The sequence below is a fragment of the Prunus mume genome, linkage group LG6 (assembly GCF_029339155.1).
Source record: "Prunus mume cultivar Tortuosa linkage group LG6, ASM2933915v1, whole genome shotgun sequence".
NCBI classification, from domain to species: Eukaryota; Viridiplantae; Streptophyta; class Magnoliopsida; order Rosales; family Rosaceae; genus Prunus; species Prunus mume.
In genome coordinates this window covers 6710902-6730879 of record NC_142703.1, presented here as the reverse complement: position 1 = coordinate 6730879, position 19978 = coordinate 6710902, and the positions used below count along the sequence as shown (strand labels likewise).

The 19978-nt window shown below is 37.1% G+C and overlaps 2 protein-coding genes and 1 pseudogene across 2 annotated transcripts; 2 read left to right on the top strand and 1 right to left on the bottom strand.

Annotated features, from left to right (window-relative positions):
- Positions 1-307: 307 nt before the first annotated feature.
- On the bottom strand, positions 308-6457 carry LOC103330132 (receptor-like protein kinase FERONIA; annotated as a pseudogene).
- A 1556-nt stretch (positions 6458-8013) lies between these two features.
- Positions 8014-9495, top strand: LOC103342453 (uncharacterized). The gene has a single exon (XM_008246079.2). It carries the CDS (start codon positions 8014-8016, stop codon positions 9493-9495), a length of 1482 nt encoding a protein of 493 aa, XP_008244301.2.
- Positions 9496-15847: 6352 nt separating this feature from the next.
- LOC103336590 (histidine kinase CKI1-like) lies at positions 15848-19101 on the top strand. The gene is given in 7 exon segments (XM_008239646.2): positions 15848-15898; positions 15985-16047; positions 16154-16529; positions 16916-17401; positions 17404-17498; positions 17577-18788; positions 18883-19101. Coding segments are annotated over 7 exon segments (2502 nt in total).
- The last annotated feature ends 877 nt before the right edge of the window (positions 19102-19978 follow it).

Here is a 19978-nt window from a genome sequence, read left to right as displayed (position 1 = left end):
AAAAAAGATGTAGAAATTGACGTGGAAAGAAGTAAAGTAATGGCCTTTATTTTGGTAATTCATGTTTTGTGGAATAAATTATCAAAACCAATGATAAATTGAAGGAAGAATCGCCTCAAGTTTAGGCTCTTGTGGTAAAGTTCCACTTCAACTAAAACTTTGTTGCAATGTGACACTTATAGCTTAATTACCTACGAATAATATTAAAACATACCATACAATCCAAATGAAGCTTCTGAATTTTAGCTAGATATTGCTCTATTTAATTTTAATAGAAAGGTTGTTGCTCGATCATGATCGTCACGCATCATCTTCTACTGGAATCTTTGATCTCAGAAAAAATTGTCTCGGACATCCCTTTAATGGAATTGTTGGTAGTCGAACAACTTTGGTCACTACTGGTGTTGGTCACCCTATTACTGTTCTTCAAATCCGACGACTCTGTCCAGCTAAAACTAAAACCTCTGTTGCTCTCATTCATAATTGCAGCCTTCTTCATTTCATCATCTTCGTCCATAGTTTTATTGCATACACAAGCCCCTCCACCACGTCATTCATCGACGGCCCTTTTTTCCCATTCTCATGCATACAACTCACCGCAATCTCAACGAACACTTTGAAGCACTCATCTTCAATCTTACCTTTCAAGCTTGGATCGATGATTTGATCAAGTTCCCCATTCTGATGGCATGCCTTGAACCACATACCCAAACTCATTTCCTTCCTCTCCAATGTACGCATCAAGGCTGGCCTTGCACACAACACTACACCGAATGAGTACACATTGGACTTCTCTATCAGTTGATCTCGGAGCATGTATTCCGGGTTCAAATACCCATAACTACCCTTCACCACCATGCTGATGTGGTTTTTGGACATGGTGATTAAGCCCATTTTCGACAACTCGAAATCTGAAACCTTGGCCATCCACTTCTCGTCCAATAAAATGTTTGTGCTTTACACATCACGGTGAATGATGGTGCCTTTCGTACCACCGGTGTAAAGGTAGTGCAAACCTCGGGCTGCACAGATACAAATCTTGAGCCGTTTTTCCCAAGGAAGAGGTTGGGCATTAGGGTTGGATTTTGGGTTCATTAGATGATCATAAAGAGTGCTATTTTCCATGTACTCATACACCGAGATCATCTTTGTTCCATCTCTACAGCAACCAATGAGGGACACCAGATGTTGGTGGCGGAGTTGGGAGAGCATAACGATCTCCGTCCTAAACTCATGAGCCTACTATTGTGACTTGGGTTTAAGCCGTTTGATCGCAACAAGCGTGCCACCGTCTATGCTCCCTTTGTACACGTGGCCGAACCCACGAACACCAATAATGGAACCCTCTTTGAAGTTTCTGGTGGCGGCTTTGATCTCAGACAATGAAAACTCACAACATAAACTGGAAGGTAGAAATGGGTCATCATCGTCTCTTCTTCTTCGCCTGAAAACCAAGAATCCGAGGACACAGAATAATACAACTATGGCGCAAACTGCATCAGCAACGATGGTAAGCACATCAATTTCACTATACCAAGCTCTTGGCGCCTATTTCAAGCCATAGAGAGCTTTGTGCAGCTTGTAAACCTTGCTTTCACTCCCCTTCATCACAAATCCCTCCAGTTGATCTACATACACTTCTTCCTCTAAGACACCATTTAGAAAGGCTGACTTGACATCTAATTGATACAGCTGCCAACCTTTCTGAGCTGCAAGTGCAATTAGAGTCCGGATTGTGTCTAATCTAGCCACTGGTGCGAATGTTTCATTGTAGTCCACCCCTGGTTTTTGTGAGTATCCTTTAGCCACCAATCTTGCCTTATTCTTCTGTACTGAACCGTCCAGATTTAGCTTAGTTTTAAACACCTATTTAACCTCAATCACTGGTTTATCCATAGGTCTGTCAAAAAGCTCCCATGTATCATTCTTTTCTATCATGTTCAACTCATCTTTCATTGCCTTCATCCATGACTCATCCTTCATAGCTTCTTCAAACTTCACAGCTTCTTCAAACTTCTCAGGCTCCATTGTGCACAAATTGCATTGTGCCAGAATGTCATCCAACTTCCTCTATTTCAAAGGAGTTTGATCAAAGTTCTGAGTGTCTTCCAATCTGCTGCTTGCCTTGCTTGATCCTCTATAAGAAACTAAGTCTAAAGGTTTGAAACCAGAATTTCTATTTCCTGTAGGTGTCTCAAACACTTCCACTTGAGTATTCCTAGGCTGCACTTCTTCATTCACCATTATCACATAATTTTCAGTTGCTTCCTTCCAATTCCAGGTTGCTCCTTCATAAAAAAACAATATCTCTTGACAATATAAGTTTTCTAGTGGCAGGGTCAAACACTCTATAACCCTTCTCACATGTTGCATATCCAACAAACACTCCCCTTCTGCTTTTGGCATCCAACTTCTGTCTACTTTCTTCTGGTTTATGCACAAAACACACACTACCAAATACCTTCAAATGAGCAACACCTAGTTTTCTTGTGCTATACGCTTCAAAAGGAGTCTTGTCTCTAAGAGCCTTGGTAGGACACCTGTTCAGAATGTACACTGCAGTGTGTACAGCTTCTGCCCATAAGTAATAAGGCAGCCCCTTCTTATGAAGCATAGCCTTAGCCATCTCCACCACTGTCCTATTCTTCCTTTCTACCACTCCATTCTGCTGGGGTATGTAAGCCACGGTGAACTGTCTTTGAATTCCTCCATCTTCACACAGTTTATTGAATTCACTAGATGTGAACTCACCCCCTCTATCACTTCGAACACATTTCACTTTGTAACTACTCTGCAACTCCACCATAGACTTGAATTTTCGAAAACAATTTAGTGCATCCGACTTGTATCTCAAGAAGTAGGCCCAAGTCATCCTTGTAAAATCATCTATGAGCAGCATAAAATATTTATTACCTGCCAGGGACTCAGTTTGCATTGGTCCACACAAGTCCATGTGAATTAGCTCAAGGGGTGTACTTGCCCTCCATGCTTGGTTCTTAGGAAACCATTCTCTATGTTGTTTCCCAAACTGACAGCCTTCATAGACTCCATCTACAGCTTCCAGATGTGGCAGACCATGCACCATCTCCTTTTCCTTGAGCTGGTTCAGCCCTTTTAAATGTGAATGCCCCATTCTCTTGTGCCAAATCCAAGTAAAGTGAGACACACCAGCTCTTAATGCAACATAGGTATTTGAAGACAAAGACAATGGATAACATCTATTCTTTCTCATTTCCACCTTCATAATAAGGTTTTCCAATGAAGCATCATCAAAAATATTGCACATATTACTTCCAAACACCAAATGGTGACCATGTTCATCCATTTGACCCACACTTAACAAGTTCTCTCTCAAACCAGGCAGATACATGACCATCTTGATAAACTTTGTACCAGAGTTTGTGTCAAGCACTAAAGTGCCCATGCCAGCTATGCTTACAAGCTCCCCTGTTGGCATTTGTACCTTGCCTGTGACACTTGGATTTATGTCAATTAATAGCTCCTTGTTCCTAGTCATATGATTACTGCAGCCACTGTCTACATACCATTCTCCATTTGCACTCTTCTTTGAAATTGCACAATTAGCAAAAAACAGATTTCCTCTTACTTCTACTTGACTTGCATTGTTTGCTTTCTGCACTCCTTTGTTTGCAGTACAATCTCTAGCCCAATGTCCAAATCTATCACACTTATAGCACTTAGATTGGCCCTTATATCTACATTCCCCAAAATGGAATTTCGAGCAAACTTTGCATTGAGGCTTCACTCCATCTTGATGCACATATTGTGATCCATGTGAGGTATGTGCAGCACCAGCTTGCTGTGGCTTCTGCCTAGACTCCCATGGTTTGTTATTCGACTTCCAATTTTTCTGAGACTTAGCAGAACCAGTTTGAGAACCATTCTTATTCTGCCCTTTTGTTTCAACTGAGACAGAACCAAATGCCTTCTCAGCTATATCCACATTATGCATATCAAACCGCTGCTCTTGACTCTTCAATATTGCAATAACCTCCTGCAATTCAATAGTCTCCAAACTCTTTGTATTTTCAATCACCAAACAGATTGGATCATAGACTCTACTAAGACTGATTAATACCTTTTGAACCAGCCTCTAGTTTGATAACACTTCTCCAAATGTTTTCATTTGATTTATCAACTCATTCAACCGAGTAAGATATGCAGTTAATTGTTCACCTTCACACATTCTCATATACTCAAATTCTCTTCTAAGGTTCTGAAGTTTTACAGATCTGACCTGATCACCACCATGGTACTCACTATAGAGCAGATTCCATGCCATTTTAGTGAGTCGCGTTTGCAATCCGAGGAAAGATCTGGTCAAAATCGCATTCGAATGATGCCTAGAGCCTTTGCGTCCTTCATGAGCACATCAATCATCTCTGTATCAGCTTCTTCTTCCTCCAATGATTCTTCAAGCTTCTTCGTCTTCTTCTTCGAATCAGGGGTTGGAATCCCCTTTTCTACCAGATTCCATAGCCCAAGAGATTTGAAGATCGTCACCATCTTAATCCTCTAGAACTCGTAGTTCTCACCAGAGAAAATCGGAGTTCGAACTTCTGAGCTTCCAGATCTAGCCATATTTTGGTATGAATCAAACAATTCCTCTTCTCAGATGTTTAGCTGAGCTTCGATTGAGCTCAGTGACCCACAGATTAGGCCCAGATCAAGAGACCCAACCTGGCTCTGAGGCCATGTTAGAGTTTTGAATAGGTTGAGAGAGAAGAAAGAATGCAGAGATAAGAGAGAGCTGAGAATGAATCAATTCGTGTGTATTTTTCTATTGCACTGTTCTGTCAAAATAAAACCAGCTCTGTGTGAGCTAAAAGGCTGTTAGAAAGAATAGTTGGATTCTCTTACATCACTGAGAATCACAGCCCTACATCCAAAACTGCTCTCTAGGATTTTTACACGTGGCTATAACCACTTAACATGTCTAATGCCTAACACTTGTCTAATTTAGAGACTAAGTGAATACACCATTTAGCTTAGAGGCCTAATTACATTCTTATCAGCTCACCACTTATATTTCAACAGAGTTGACTTCTTCTTCAATTGTTTTAAGGCGGTTTTCGAAGGCGTCCGCTTTGGTGGCGGTGGGTCGGCGTTTGGTCCAGCGAGATTTCCAATTGTATCACTGAGTTTGAAGAGTTCAAGGCCGTTCAAGAGTACATCATTGTATGTAGTCTTCCAATTTATTGGATTTGCTTGCAGTGCAAGAAAGAGCTTAACTTTCTTCTAATGAGGGCCTGCCGGCATGGACATGACATAGTCCTTGTAGATCCATTTCCACCACTCCATATGATTATGTCGGCTTGTGGCTCAGCAGTTTGATTCGCTACATAGATTATAAAGGATCGGTCCCTGGTGTCGATAATTTCAAGCTCGAACTCACAAAAATGAAGCTTGAGTAGGTAAAAAAACTTGGGATCTACGGGAAATCCCCAGGTCAATTTGTAGCTCTTGTTTCTGGTGTGTTTGCTGCCCATGGACTGCCTCGTTTGGTAAACTTCTTTTGGAGCAGAGTACTCTGGTATTTTCAAAAACTTCAGTTGAATGCTAACGTTTTGTGGAAGAACAGTCCACTTGGAACTCAAATCATCCAAGTACTTCTGCTCCTTTCGTAGACTGTCCCAATTTCGGTACATACCAGTGTCTTGATCGAATGGGATTCTGCTTCCTCCGATGTTTATTCGGTACACCATCTCCATTGCCGTGCTGTTTTCAATTCGATAATTGTTTCCGTTTACTACAAAATCAGCCCCATATCGGTTTTCAGGAGAAGTGTAGTAAAGATTGGTAGGCATGGACACAATCTCAATCCCATTAATAAAGGCATAAGCCTCTGGGATTGCTCTGCTCGGAGTTAACGTGATGGTCAAGCTCTGTCCTTCATCAATGTTCAAACAGAACTCTCTTATTAGCCTCTCAGTCTCACCAGCATCAGCAGAAGCATTGAAATCATGAAGAAGGGTAAAGCCACCTGCTTGGACAGAAAGAGGGCTTTGGACAGGTCGAAGCCGGGGTAATATGAAACTGGGTGGAAGTAGAAGCGAATAAACTTCTGCCCAATGGAGAGGGGAACTTCGTAAGTAAATTCGGAGCGAGAAATCCTAGCTGTGGTGTAGGGCACTTGGCTAACAGAGGAGGAGGGAGGGGCTTCTCTGACTTGGAAGGAGGTGTCGGTGCTAGCTTGGTTAAACTCAGAGGGGAAGAGTTTTGAGTTGATATCTCCAGTCCAATTCCGGTTGTCATCCAGGTTCAATGAGGGTCCGGAAGAGCCACAGATGATGGTGATCTCGTCGACCGCAGTGTAGATAGGTGCAGAGAGTAGGGCGATTTGCAGAAACAGGGGAAGGAGGTAAAGAGGCAGAGCAAGGAGAACTAGTTTCTTCATGGTTATGGTTTTGGAAAGGTGTTTGCTGCTAATTGGGCTCTTGATAATAGCAAGAGAAGACGAAGCTCAGAGGGTAATTATGGTGTTGATTGAGAGGAGGATGATGATCAACTGAGAAACGGGGAAGCTGCTGAAACATAACAGAGAGATTACCCTGTTTAATTTTCAAATGTAAATTTGTAACTTCTGATCAAGAAGTGTGTATTCACATGGAGAATAAGCTACAAAGTGGTGTTCTCTGAAAGTTCAGAGCTGCTCTTTTCCATCTTCTTGGTGGAGAAACTCCCAAAATTAAAAAGCTTTCAGCTTTCTTCTTTTTGGTGTAAACTTTTTCTTTGCTTTTTTTATTTAAAAAATAGGTTCGTCAAGAGAGAATAATTCAGACATAAGCTTTCTATTGTTTCAGTGCTACCATATCTGTTGTCATGTGTTGATGGGTCTGGTAGGTAGGCCTATCCTATGGTTGTCATTTCAAATGTGTTAGTGGAGGTCTCCTTGTTCTATTTTAAGGGGAGAGGGGGCAATCCACAACACAAGGGGTTTCTGCCATGGGGTTTGCAAACAAAGACCTCAACTACTGAGGTAAACACCCACTGGCTGCCTAAAACAGTTTTAGAACCTACACTTCCACAAGGGGACCAAAACGTCCAATGATTTAATCAACTAGTCTTCTAGTTGTCGTTACATTATTGTTCGCATTCATAATATTGAATTTCTCATAACAGAAATGGGATATGGATCAAAGACTTGCTTTTTCTTTTTCCGTCAAACATCAAAGACTTGCTTTTGGGTATACTGATCCTATAATAAAAAATATATCACATATGCTTTTTTTTTTTCCTCTTTTAATCTTAGCCATCTCACTTTGTTAAAGTAAAGGGGAATGCTAGCAACATTCTCGCTAACTTTCTTTTTTAGTCCTTCTCTCTTTTCCTCATGACATGTGGCACCTTTTTATTGTTAAAACAAGCTAGTTTTTATTTTCCAAGTTTAACCTTAATTAATAAATATAACCAAGTGTTTTTTAATTTTTATTTTTTTTAATTAAACACATTAACAAGTCAGGACTTTTTCTCTTCCCCAGCTCCCTTACACGTCAAAATAACCCAAAGATGGAAGCAGGGGCGGATCTTAAGCCAGGGCATGGTAGGTTACCGCCTACCCAAAAATATTTCACTAAAAAAAAACTTATATATAAGCTATGTAATTGATATCCATTCCATGTGTTGGTATACACTCTTGCCTACCCAATCCATATAAAACCCACAACACAAGCCCACAACTTTAAAAAACTGAAGAAAAAAAAATTATAACCAGTCAGCCCATGTTATGAATGGCCCAGTCAAACTTTAATAAAAGAAAGAATATAACTTAAGCAGCCAAATAGTGGCTGTGCAAAGGTGCAATTCCAGACAAAGTCGGGAGAGCTTCTTCTCAACGCAAGTCTTGGTTGTGCTGTGCAATTGTGGCCACTGGACAGCCTCTTCTCTTCTCTTCTCATATACAAGGAAACAAGTGTTCTTCTTAATCTCTTCTCTTTAATTATCTTCTTCTATTGGGTTGATGAATCACTTGATGAATCAGGCAAGGAACAAATGGCTATTATTCTAAGATTTGTTGATTATGATGGATTTATTCGTGAACGCTTTTTTGATATTGTGAGTGTCGTAGACACTAATGCCTTGACTCTTAAACAAGAGATATGCAAAGTGCTTGATAATAATGGTATTCTAGTGGAAAACATGCGTGGCCAAGGGTATGATGGTGCTAGTAATATGCGTGGTTCATGGAATGGATTACAAGCATTGTTTCTTCAAGATTGTCCATATGCATATTATGTGCATTGCTTTGCTCATCGCTTGCAATTAGCATTAAATGGTGCGGCTAAAGATGTGAAGGTTGTATGGAGATTTTTTTCAATGTTGACTAACATTGTGAATTTTGTTAGTGCTTCTGCTAAGCGCCGTAATGAGTTAAATTTAATTCGAAAAGCTGAACTCAAAGAGTTGTTGGATTCTGGGGAACTTGAGACAGGTAGAGGACTTAATCAAGGTCGTAGTTTGAAACGAGCTGGAGCCACTCGTTGGGGATCTCACTTTGCCTCTATTACAAGTTTAATGAGTTTATTTAAAGAGACTAAAATACTTCTTCAGGAAATCAGTGAACATGGACCTAACCAACAATTTCGTGGTGATGCAGAGAGTAACTATATTGCTATGATGTCTTTTGAGTTTGTGTTTGCATTGCTTTTGATGGATAAAATTATGGGATTGACCAACTTTCTCTGTCAAGTGTTTCAGAAAAAAACTCAAGATATTGTAAATGCTTTAAACTTTGTTGAAAACACAAAATCACAGTTCCAAGATATGAGGGCACATGGCTGGGATGATTTATTCATGAGTGTGGTATCCTTTTGTGAACAACATGGTATTGATGTTCTTGATATGAGTTCTCGTTACATGATGGGCACACGTCGTTCTTGTCAACAAAAAGATTTTATTACAGTTGAACATTACTATCGCATTGATGTATTTAATGATGTGATAGATTGCATGTTGAGGGAGTTAAATGACAGATTTCCAGAGCAAACAGTTGAACTTCTTATTCTTAGCTCAGCATTGGATCCTCGTAATTCCTTCAAATCATTCAATATTGGGCATCTATGTAAACTTGCTGAGAAATTCTATCATGCTGATTTTAGTCCAAGTGACTTAAAAGGTTTGGAAATTGAGTTGAGGTATTTTCAAAATGATATGCATCGCCTTCCCTGCTTTAAGGACCTCACCACTCTTCCTCAGTTATGTCAACAATGGATGGAAACAACTTTGGCAGAAAACTACCATTTGCTTTACAGATTGATTCAGTTGGTGTTGACTCTTCCTGTTTCTACAGCAACAACGGAACGAGCTTTTTCATGTATGAGAATTATTAAGAATAGACTTCGAAGCACCATAGCTGATGAATTCCTTGCTGATTGCATGATTCTCCACATTGAAAGAGAGTTTGCTAATAGTATCGATAATGAAGAGATAATTGAAGAATTTAAGATTTCTAAGCCTCGTAGAGTACAATTTTAGATTAAAATAGTTTAGTTTTTGTGTTGCATTGCATTTACTTCTTGTTTTTTTGTTAAGCTTTTATTTATGTATAGATATGCATATTTGAGGGTAAGGCTCATTACGTCCCCCCTGACTAGGTGTATCTTTTTATTTTTATCAATAAAATTCACTCGTACCATCAAGTTTTTAAGGTAAATTTCACCTACCTGACTTTTGAATCCTGGATCCGCCACTGGAAGGATGTCCGAAGGCATCTTTGTTCTCAGCATACATAGTCCGATAAGGCACCTACCTTGTACACTCTTCTAGTTTCTAACTTTGCCAGCCATCTAGAAATTGAGAAAGGTGTAATAGTCACATATATCTCAAGCACTCGATGCCACAAAGGTTTCTAATCACTAAACGAGTGGAAACCAAATTGGGTTACTCAACATATTTAACGACTAAAAACCTAATTATCTACACAATAAGTTCATTAAATACTTACTTTAAACTTTAATAAAATAAAAAATACTTACTTTAAATTATGTAACAGTTCGATCCCATAAGGTTTAAAAAATTTATTTTCTTCTCCAATAAAATCACCCTAGCTCATGTTTCATCCTTTTTATTTTATTACATGTATTGCATCTCCTTGACTGAAAGCATATAAGGCATGGCTAATGTCTAAGAGTTCCACTTGTGGAACTACGACAATGATTATCAAAAAGCTTTCATTTACTCGACCATTCATTTGATCACAATTATTTGAACTACTAGTATATTAAGAATCCCAATCAACCATTCATTTGACACTCCCGCTCTAGGGCAATAAAAATAGGGAGATTCACTATTATACCCAATATAGGTGCCCAAATTATTTAAAAAAAAAAAAAACCCTATATGAAATGGATTTTAGAAATATACCCAAAGCTCATTTACAACATAACAAAAAGGCTTTTAACTTCTTTTAAATTACAAAACTGCTATTGATTTCTTAAAACAAACTCAACCCCAAAACTCCATTAAAAAAAGCCAAAACACTCAATGGGGCATCAAAGTAATTTAATAATCAAAATTGAATTCAATAGGGCTCAATGCACCACCTATGTCTAACCTCGTTAAAATTTCCGTTAAGTTTAAGGGTATTTTCGTTTGCTACTTATAACTAAAAAAGGCTCAATGCACCCTATGCATCAGTGTTCAACCAAAATTTATTTTGGAACACATCACCAGCAACCACCCCCTCGCTTTTGACCCCCTTCCTATTCCACAATGTATGATTCTCTTTCTTTATTGTTTGCATAATAATAGGGATATACCTTCTTCTTCTTCTTCTTCTTTTTATATACAAAATAATAGGAATATACTTAAGCAGTGTATGACGACGAAGAAGTTATAAGATAGAAAATTTAAACACTTCTCTTCCACGTAATATCAAATTGCCATGGTCCTATCATTAAATCTTTTGCCTTCCTGCATTTTTTTGCTTGTCGTTCAATTCAATGAAAGTTTGATTTAAAAAAAAAAATCACATTGCAATTACTCTCTTCCCCTATATCTAACGAATTCACAAAATTTAACATCAAAGACAAGAACTTGAATTTTATAACTTCATCACAATTTTATAGCACCAAATTAATATCTATAAAGTATAAACTAAAGCAACTAGGAGGGGCCTTTATCACATTTTTTTTTAAAATTAAAGAGTATAGCCGCGCGGCTATACTCGGGTTTTCAAATTTTTTTCAACAGAAATAGTATAGCCAGGCTATACTTTTTTTCCAATTTTTTTTACCGAAATAGTATAGCATCGCGGCTAAACTTGGATGTCTTTTAAAGAAATAGTATAGCCAGGCGGCTATCCTCGGTTTTTTAATTTGTTTAAACAAATAGTATCGCCGCGCGGCTATACTATGTTTTCCAATTTCTTTCAAACAACTAGTATGGCCGTGCGGGTATACTATCTCTTTTTAAAAAACAAAATAAGAAAAAACCTAGTATAGCCGTATTTCTTTAAAAAAAAATTAGAAAAACTAGTATAGCCTCACGGCTATGCTATTTCTATTTAAAACAAAATTGGCAAAATCCGCGTATAGCCGCGCGGCTATACGATTTCTTTTAAAAAAGAAAAAAGAAAAATCTTCATATAGCAGCACGGCTATACTATTTAAATACATTATATTAAATGATATAATTGCTCAGCTATGCTCTTTAATAAAAAAAATTATGAAAAAAGGACCCTCCTAGTTGCATTCGTTTATACTTTATAGATATTAATTTGGTATAGCCCCTGCTATACAAGGTTTTTTTAATTTAAACAAATAAATAAATCGTATAGCCGAGGGGCTTTACTCAGCTTTTTTTTTTCTTTTCTATTTTAAAAATAGTATAACAGCACGACCATACTCTTTAATTGTGTATATATATATATATATATGTATATGTATATGTATGTATGTATATACATATGTACTATACTTGTTTTTTCTAATTTTTTTGAAGAAATAGGATAGCCGCCCGGCTATATTCGGTTTTTTATTTTTTAAAAGAAAGAGTACAGCCGACCGGCTATACGCAGTTTTTATTTTTTTTAAAGAAATAGCGGCTAAACTCGGATTTCACAGTTTTCAGAATAAATAGTATAGCCGATCGGCTATACCGGTTTTTTTTATACAAAGAAATTGTATAGCTGCGCGGCCATACCTTTTTTTTTTTTTTAAAAACAAATTTTTTTAAAAAATAGTATAGCGGCGCTGGTATACTTAGTTTTTTTTTTTTTTTTAAGAAACAGGATAGCCGGGTGGCTATACTCTTTTTTTCTAATTTTTTAAAGACATAGTGTACCCCGCGCGGCTATACTCTTTTTTTTTTAAAAATATAAAATTAGTTTCTTTGTTTTAGTGTTTTGGCCAACTTCATTGATTTAATATATGTAATTAAGTAATATCTTAGTCTTTTTTTAATTATTTTAATTAGTAATTATGTTTTAATTATCCTTTCTTTAGTGAGTATTCAAATTTTTTTTTATTGATTCCATAAATTACTTAATAAATAGTAATTAATTATTTTAAATTATTATGCGAACTTTGTTTCTTGTTTTTTGTTTCTTTATATTAAATAATAATGGACATGTCTATAATAAATTGCATGGTAATAAAAAAAAAATAACCAAGTAGTTATGCCCTTTATGATCTCCAAATATTTATCTTCTTGGCTCGAGACTTAAGCCTAAATTTCCTTGTTGTGTGGGTTGTTACAGAAGAAATGGGTTGTGATTCCATTAGCACACTAGACCTTGGTTGGTCTATAGCTGTATTTGCAATTCAATTTCAACAACCCACGTCAAGATTCCAAGAAACAGAGAAATATAGAGTACGATAGGGTAGGGGTTGGGGAAGGTTAACTTTATATATATAAAAATTCTGTTTTTTACATTTATTTTTAGTTAAAGGAACAGACGAAAATACCCTTAAACTTAACGAAAATTTTAATGGAGTTAAACATATGGTGAATTGCAATACTTTATAAAGTTCAGGTGGTTAAACATAAAAATTAAAAATTCAGGTGGTAATAGAGCACCTAAAAGTTCATGTAGTATTTATGCAAATTTTCCTTCTTCTTTTTTTCCCAATTTTAGGCTAAACAAGTGGGTAGGTCATTAGCCTAAAATAGAGCACCTAAAATCAGGCTAATTCGACCTACCCACTTGTTCGGGCCCACTATATACAATATATCTCATAATTCGAACAGTTTAATTAATTATTTAAGCCTGATTAATTTAAAGATCAAACTTGCAAAAATTCACTCAAAAGAATATCGTTTAGTTATTTAAAGGTGATAAAATAAATAGACAAAAACAATATTTTTAATCAACAATGAATATATCCTTGATAGTAGTCAAATGGCTAAACAAAATTCAGAATTGGGTGAATTTATGCAAGAAAATGATCGTTGATATAGGAACCTAAAAAAACAAGCAATTCGGATCATGAGAGTACATTGTGGAGTGACACAAAATTAAGAGCTAACATTGTATTAACTTAATAACAGGTTATCACTTAAAAAGTCATATTTTTAATGTATGGTTCTGTTTCATATAATATGTGGCGGATCCATGAAGTTTTCAAAGGAGGGGCAATACATTTTGATAGGACGGAATTTAAAAAAAAATTAAAGAACATATTAAAATGATTATTATAATGAAATATATATTACAATAGCTATAATCAAGTAATTGAAGCAAAATAATCAATCTTAAAACTATTTTTCATTAAACAAAACTAAAGGACGACGTCGTTTGTGAAAAAGAAAATTAGGGTATAGAGTTATCTTCTTCCTTCGTGAACCATCGCCTCAGCCTCTATTAGAGACGCCTCTGCAACACATCGTGCACCTCGCATCACCTTGAACCATGATAGTATGTGTAACTTGCCAAACGATTGGCTCCTTGAAGTGATTTCCAGACCCCTTACATAGTGCTTTAAAACCTTGGGCGCTAGCACAGAGGGGCAAATCTAGCACCTCCATGGCTTTTTTCCGACGAGGAAGGTGCAGGTGCACCTTCTTGCGCCTCTGTAGGTCCGCCATGATATTCAAGATCTTGTACTTATTTGTAATTTGTTTGGTTTTTAAGTTGATGTTAAGACTTGTACTTTCATATCTGTGTCTTGCTTTTTTTCTTCTGAACGAAGGAAATTTATTAAGAACAAACACACTGCAAAGAAGTCCACAAAGTATAACAAAGAAAGCCAAGAGGCCTAACCATACTGACCAAACAGATGCCCAGCACCAAAAAGAAAAAAACGACTAACTAAAATTATGTAACGTGCCACCAGACTGAGAGTGAAAAAATATTCTTCAGAAAATATTCAACAGAGTTGTCTGTGTTTTACTTGCTTACTTATTTAGCCTTGACATTTATTGCATGCTCCATTGTTTAACAAAATATTTTCTATTGCAGGCTGAGAGGACTGAGGAAAGACGTAAGCAGGTATGGATTCTGCTCCTGATGCAAGTAATTTAATGATATGGCAAGGGACTGCATTTTATCGGACTCTGATCTTGAATATCATGTCATTGACAGGATAAGGACATGATATTCAAGATCTGCTAATTAAATAAGTAATCTTCTTGAGTTATGAGAGAGAGATTTGCTGCAAGGAAGACTGAAATCTTAAAAGGGTAAGTAATCTTTGTAGATTCAAGTTTATTTGCCCATTAATAAAAAAAAGGAAAGATTTATGGTCTTTTATTTGGGTGTGTACACCAAGTCAAGTGCTAAAAGGGAGGGAAAGATTTAAAATTGAATTTCCTTGTGAGGGTTGGGAGCCATGCAAGGAAATACAACTCTAGTTAGGAAAAGGGGAAAGATTTTTACTCTTTTTGCATTCCACATCCAACGCAAGGCAAAACAAAAACAAAGAAACAGGAAGGCAAGGGCACAGACGCCAAAAACTAAATCTGGAAGCAACAGATGCCCAGCAAACGAGCGAAGGAAACCATAAACAACAGCAAGAAAAACAAAAACCAAATACAAAGGAACTGATGCTGGGAAAGATTTTACCACGTAAAGCAAAGTTGGGCGTGAGAGCAACTCGACCAGTATCTCAATATCCAAAGGTGACATCTGGATTTCGTGCTTATTTATTTCTGAAGATAAATTCTTGATTTTGCATCCATATCCCAATTTAAATATTTATGTGTAACAGATGTTGTTTCAGAGTCCACAGTTTAATATATATACAGTTATTTTCTCCCCTTATGTCCGCACGTATTATCGTGCGGATACCATTGTAAAGCAGCGAGGGATATATATATATATATATATATATATATATATCCCAATTTAACCTCTGTGTCCTGATCAAATTGGAGGGTATGAGGTTTGTTGAGGAATTGGGGTTGTCGTTGGTGCAGTGAACAAAGGGGGTTCAGATTTGTCTTTCTTAGGGTTGTTTTTCAAGATATTGTAGAGCACTATTGGCTGACTCCGTTGATGCCCCTAGAAATAAGCTTGTACGTTATGCCCTGGGTTAAATCAAGTGGCTGTTTTGAGGAATCAGCCGCCAGCTTCCCTTTTTAATGAAATCTTGCTTCTTCTAAAAATAAAGGGTGTTGTTTCAAGAAAACTAGGGTTTGTGGCTAGTTTAAAAGATAGTAAATTTGAAACTCAAAATTTTGTCCTGATTTAGGGCTGGGAATTTTACTGGAGAGTTTATAAGAATTCTCTAATATATGCCAGTTTCTTTTTATTTTTTAATTTTTTATTTATTTTCTGAATTTAGTTTTTCAGGCTAAATAAATAAAACTCTTTTACTTCTTTTTAGCTTACATTTTCATGAAAATTTGCAGGATATAGCTCTTGGTTAACTAACAAATAGCAGACCCAATGAAGCTGCAACATTGGACTGTGTTGCGGCATGTTTTCTTCGTCTTGTTGGTAATTTTTCTTCTCATCCTTCTAAATTTCTCATTGTTATCACTTTAATACTTCATTACAAATATTCAAACTAAACTTTACTGTAGGTAATTGGCATGCTGGTACTTTCTGGTTTATTGATCGGTATCATCAAACATATCGAGCATAATGTAAGTTTAATCTCTAAAATTTACAGTTCATTATTTTGTTAATTAATTATACATGTAATCTACATAATAATTAATTAATGTTACAAGAATTTTCGAGACGTTTCAGGTTCTTGCATTTGCTTACACGGAGAGTGGGCTAGTCAGATTTGTTCACAAGAACAGCAAAGTAGCATTCACACTCCTAATAGTGATGATTGCTGTTATGGGAGTCTTCAGTGTGAGTTATATTTTCGTAATGCTTAGTGCTGGGAAACGGGAGATGCTTCTTTGTGCCACACTCATAAAACAAATGGAGGCGACTCAACAAGCTGAGAGGAAGAGTATGAGGAAAAGTCTTGCGTTTGTTTCTGCAAGCCATGATGTTCGTGCTGCTCTCACCGGCATTACTGGTTTGATCGAGATATCTTACGATGAAGTAGCCCGAGGTTCAGAACTAGAGACGAATTTGAGACAAATGGAAACTTGTACGAAGGACCTTTTAGGTAAGTTATATTGTTAAATATAGTGATTACCTGGTACTGGGTGCTGCTCTACACTGTATTGTTGATATTTAATATTTTACCTAATTGCCTTTTTTTTATATAATGTATGCACAGAACCTCCAATATATGCAATATACGCTTGTGATAAAACATTTATGTGCATATAACGTTTAAATTTATGTGTAGGAATTTAAATTAGGCAGCTAAATATTGCGTTTCATTTTTTTTCAATATTATCATCTATTGCAATACGATGTCTGTTATTTTTATCGCTCGTATATTCTTTTCTCAATTGTTAATAAATTAATCCTTCCATACATTTTTTTTTTTAATGAACTGAATCCTGCTATACATGTTGATATATCAGTTGAGTACTTGTTATATAGGTATATTGAACTCTATTCTTGATACAAGCAAAATTGAAGCCGGTAAGATGCAACTTGTGGAAGAGGAATTTGATGTGGCCCAGCTACTTGAAGATGTAGTTGATTTGTATCATCCTATGGGTTTGAAAAAAGGCATAGATGTGGTGTTGGATCCTTATGATAGCTCTATTACGAAGTTTGCACGAGTTAAAGGCGATGGGGGAAGGCTTAAGCAGATATTGTGCAACTTATTAAGCAATGCCGTTAAATTTACTTCAGAGGGGCATGTGACAGTCCGTGCTTGGGTCGAAAAACCCGATTTCAAGAATTCTATAGCAGCGAATTCTGACCGGAGTGGTGCCGTATTGAAAAATTTGCTATGCTTTCTATCAAACAAGAAGAAATCACAAGATGATGACATGGAAGTAATGAATGGGGTCCAGCAAGATCCAAATTGTTTGGAATTTATTTTTGAGGTGGATGATACTGGGAAGGGAATCCCCAAGGAGAAGCAAAAGCAGTGTTTGAAAACTATGTACAAGTCAAAGAAACAGGTCTTGGAGAAGGAGGTACTGGCTTGGGACTTGGTATTGTTCAATCTCTGGTAAGTAAAATATAAACTTGTTTAAGAATTTCTTGAATTTAGGGCATGCGTTAAATTTGATTTTTTTGTTTGCACTAGGTACGTTTGATGCATGGCGAAATAAGAATTGTGGACAAAGAGATTGGGGAAAGAGGGACATGCTTCAGGTTTAATGTTCTTCTAAGTAATATATGTGAGAATGTCTACAAGGATAGAAGAAAAGAAGAAGACCTTGAATTGGGAATAGCTGTCATTCACAGTACTCCCAGTACTCCCGGGCTGACCGCTCGTGCCCCAAGTCCTAAGGCAGAGGGATCCAATGTTGTATTGCTAATAAAAAATGAAGAGCGTCGAAGAATGGTGTACAAGTTCATGGAGAGTATTGGGATAAAAGCATGGATGTTAGAACAATGGGAACAACTTCGTCCTACTCTCAAGAAGATAAAACACAAGGGGAAAGGGTACTATTCTCATCACCATAGTTCTTCAGGAATATCTGATTTGGGTTTGCAAGATTGCTTGAGCAAATCCACATCATGCAACTCTAGCTTTAGATTAAAGGAGGTGCACCCTTTGATGGGTGCAATGGATGGAACAGAAAACATAATCTCTCTCTTTAAGAAGAATAGCACGAATCTTCGTGGCACATCGTCATGCTTTACATTGCTAGTGATTGATACTACAGCTGGACCATTTGAGGAGTTATGCAACATTGTAGCTGAATTCCAAAAAAGCCTTCAAAATGCTTGGTGCAAGGTTGTTTGGTTGGCAAATCCATTGATACAAAGCAACATTAACTTTGACAGCCTTGATCCAGACGACGTTATCAAACACAAGGCGCTTCACGGTACCCGTCTATATGAAGTGGTAAGACTTCTTCCAGAGTATGGAGGTGCACTGCCAAAGAGATTAGGGGGCACATTTGATGTTGGAAAAGTCTCCAGAGCCCCTAGTTCATCAAGATACCAGTTTCACACCGACCGTGAATTTGAATCCTTGTCTTCACCAACTCAAAATCACAAGTCTCACAATGTTAGCTCCAAAGCAAGAGACCTACCAGTTGAACATGGCCGCCCACTTCCACATAGAGAAACAGAAGGACCTGATAAGCCAAGCAGGCCTTTGGTTGGGAAGAAGTTTTTGGTTGCTGAGGACCAAAAAACCCTAGCTCATATTGCCATGAAAACTCTTACAAATTGGGGTGCAACTGTGAAGCTTTGTGGAGATGGAGGAGAAGCCCTAGACCTAGTTCGCAATGATCTAGTCACCCATAGGAAACATGGATATGATTATATATTAATGGACTGCCAGGTAAATACTCTTATTAATATCAAACTATAAAAGTAATCAATTCTTTCCCATATTATGTTCTAACAGTTCCGACGTCGTTTTGGTGTTCAAACAGATGCCAATAATGGATGGATTTGAAGCAGCAAGAGAGATAAGGAAAGAGGAGAAATCTTACGACGTTCACATTCCGATCATTGCATTAACTTCTCATGAACAAGGCGAGGAAACAAGAAGGATGATTGAGGCTGGCATGGACCACCATTTAACCAAACCCTTGAAATTGGATAGTCTACTTGAAACAATTAGATACATTGACAGCAATGCTACTATATAAAATAATTTTACTTTGTATACTTTCCATCTATTTTTTTAATTTAAATTCATTGAGGTTCGATTGTTTTGTTGTTTGTAAATAATATGATAATTTCGTGATTTTTTTCCCAATAGGGTTGTGGCATTCATGCACGCCTACTATGTTTTGGAGGACGAAGTTGAATGTTTGTATGCATGTCTCATTTTCTCACCTTCTTTGCTGAATACTATTTATGTGGCTGTCAATATTATCGAGATTACCAGTTGGCTATTTATAGCGTTTCTTTTGAGATAAACTAGTTTTAATTGTACTTCAGTTTATACTGTTTATAGCGTTTCTGCTACGTTATATAGGTTGGTATAGTTCTATCTTGACAGCAATTTATAAATGTTAAAATAAATACGATAAAAGCAGAAAAACAAGTAAATGGAACACAAAATTTCATTGAGTGACCTCACGGTTGGCCCAGTGGTAAGGGCGTTTCAGGCCCTATGTAAACGGGAGATCCTGGGTTCGATTCCTGCCGTTGGTGAATCAAGCGATGAGGGCTAGGGACGGGGTGAAATTCCCTATAGCCTCGCCGGGTCCCGGAAGGGGTGGATGGCCGTGGCTTGCCACCAGCTGTCCCCCTTTTTAAAAAAAAATAAATAAATAAAAATAAAAATAAATAAATTTCATTGAGTGACCTCAAAACAATTACATGGTCTTACATACAATAGTTTCTCTTCGACATGTTTTTTATTTCTTTTGTTACAATAACTACAGAATTCTTTTCCTACAACTGAATAATGCAAAGTTGTCCGAAAATGAAACAGCCTTGAACCAAATTGGTGAAGCATCTTAACAAGAAGCTTCCAGGAGGTAACAATCTAGGTTGAGCTGTCATAATTAAAAAAAA

Excerpts from the sequence above, each read along its gene's own strand:
- LOC103342453 (XM_008246079.2), top strand. The coding sequence starts at position 8,014 with ATGGCTATTATTCTAAGATTTGTTGATTATGATGGATTTATTCGTGAA.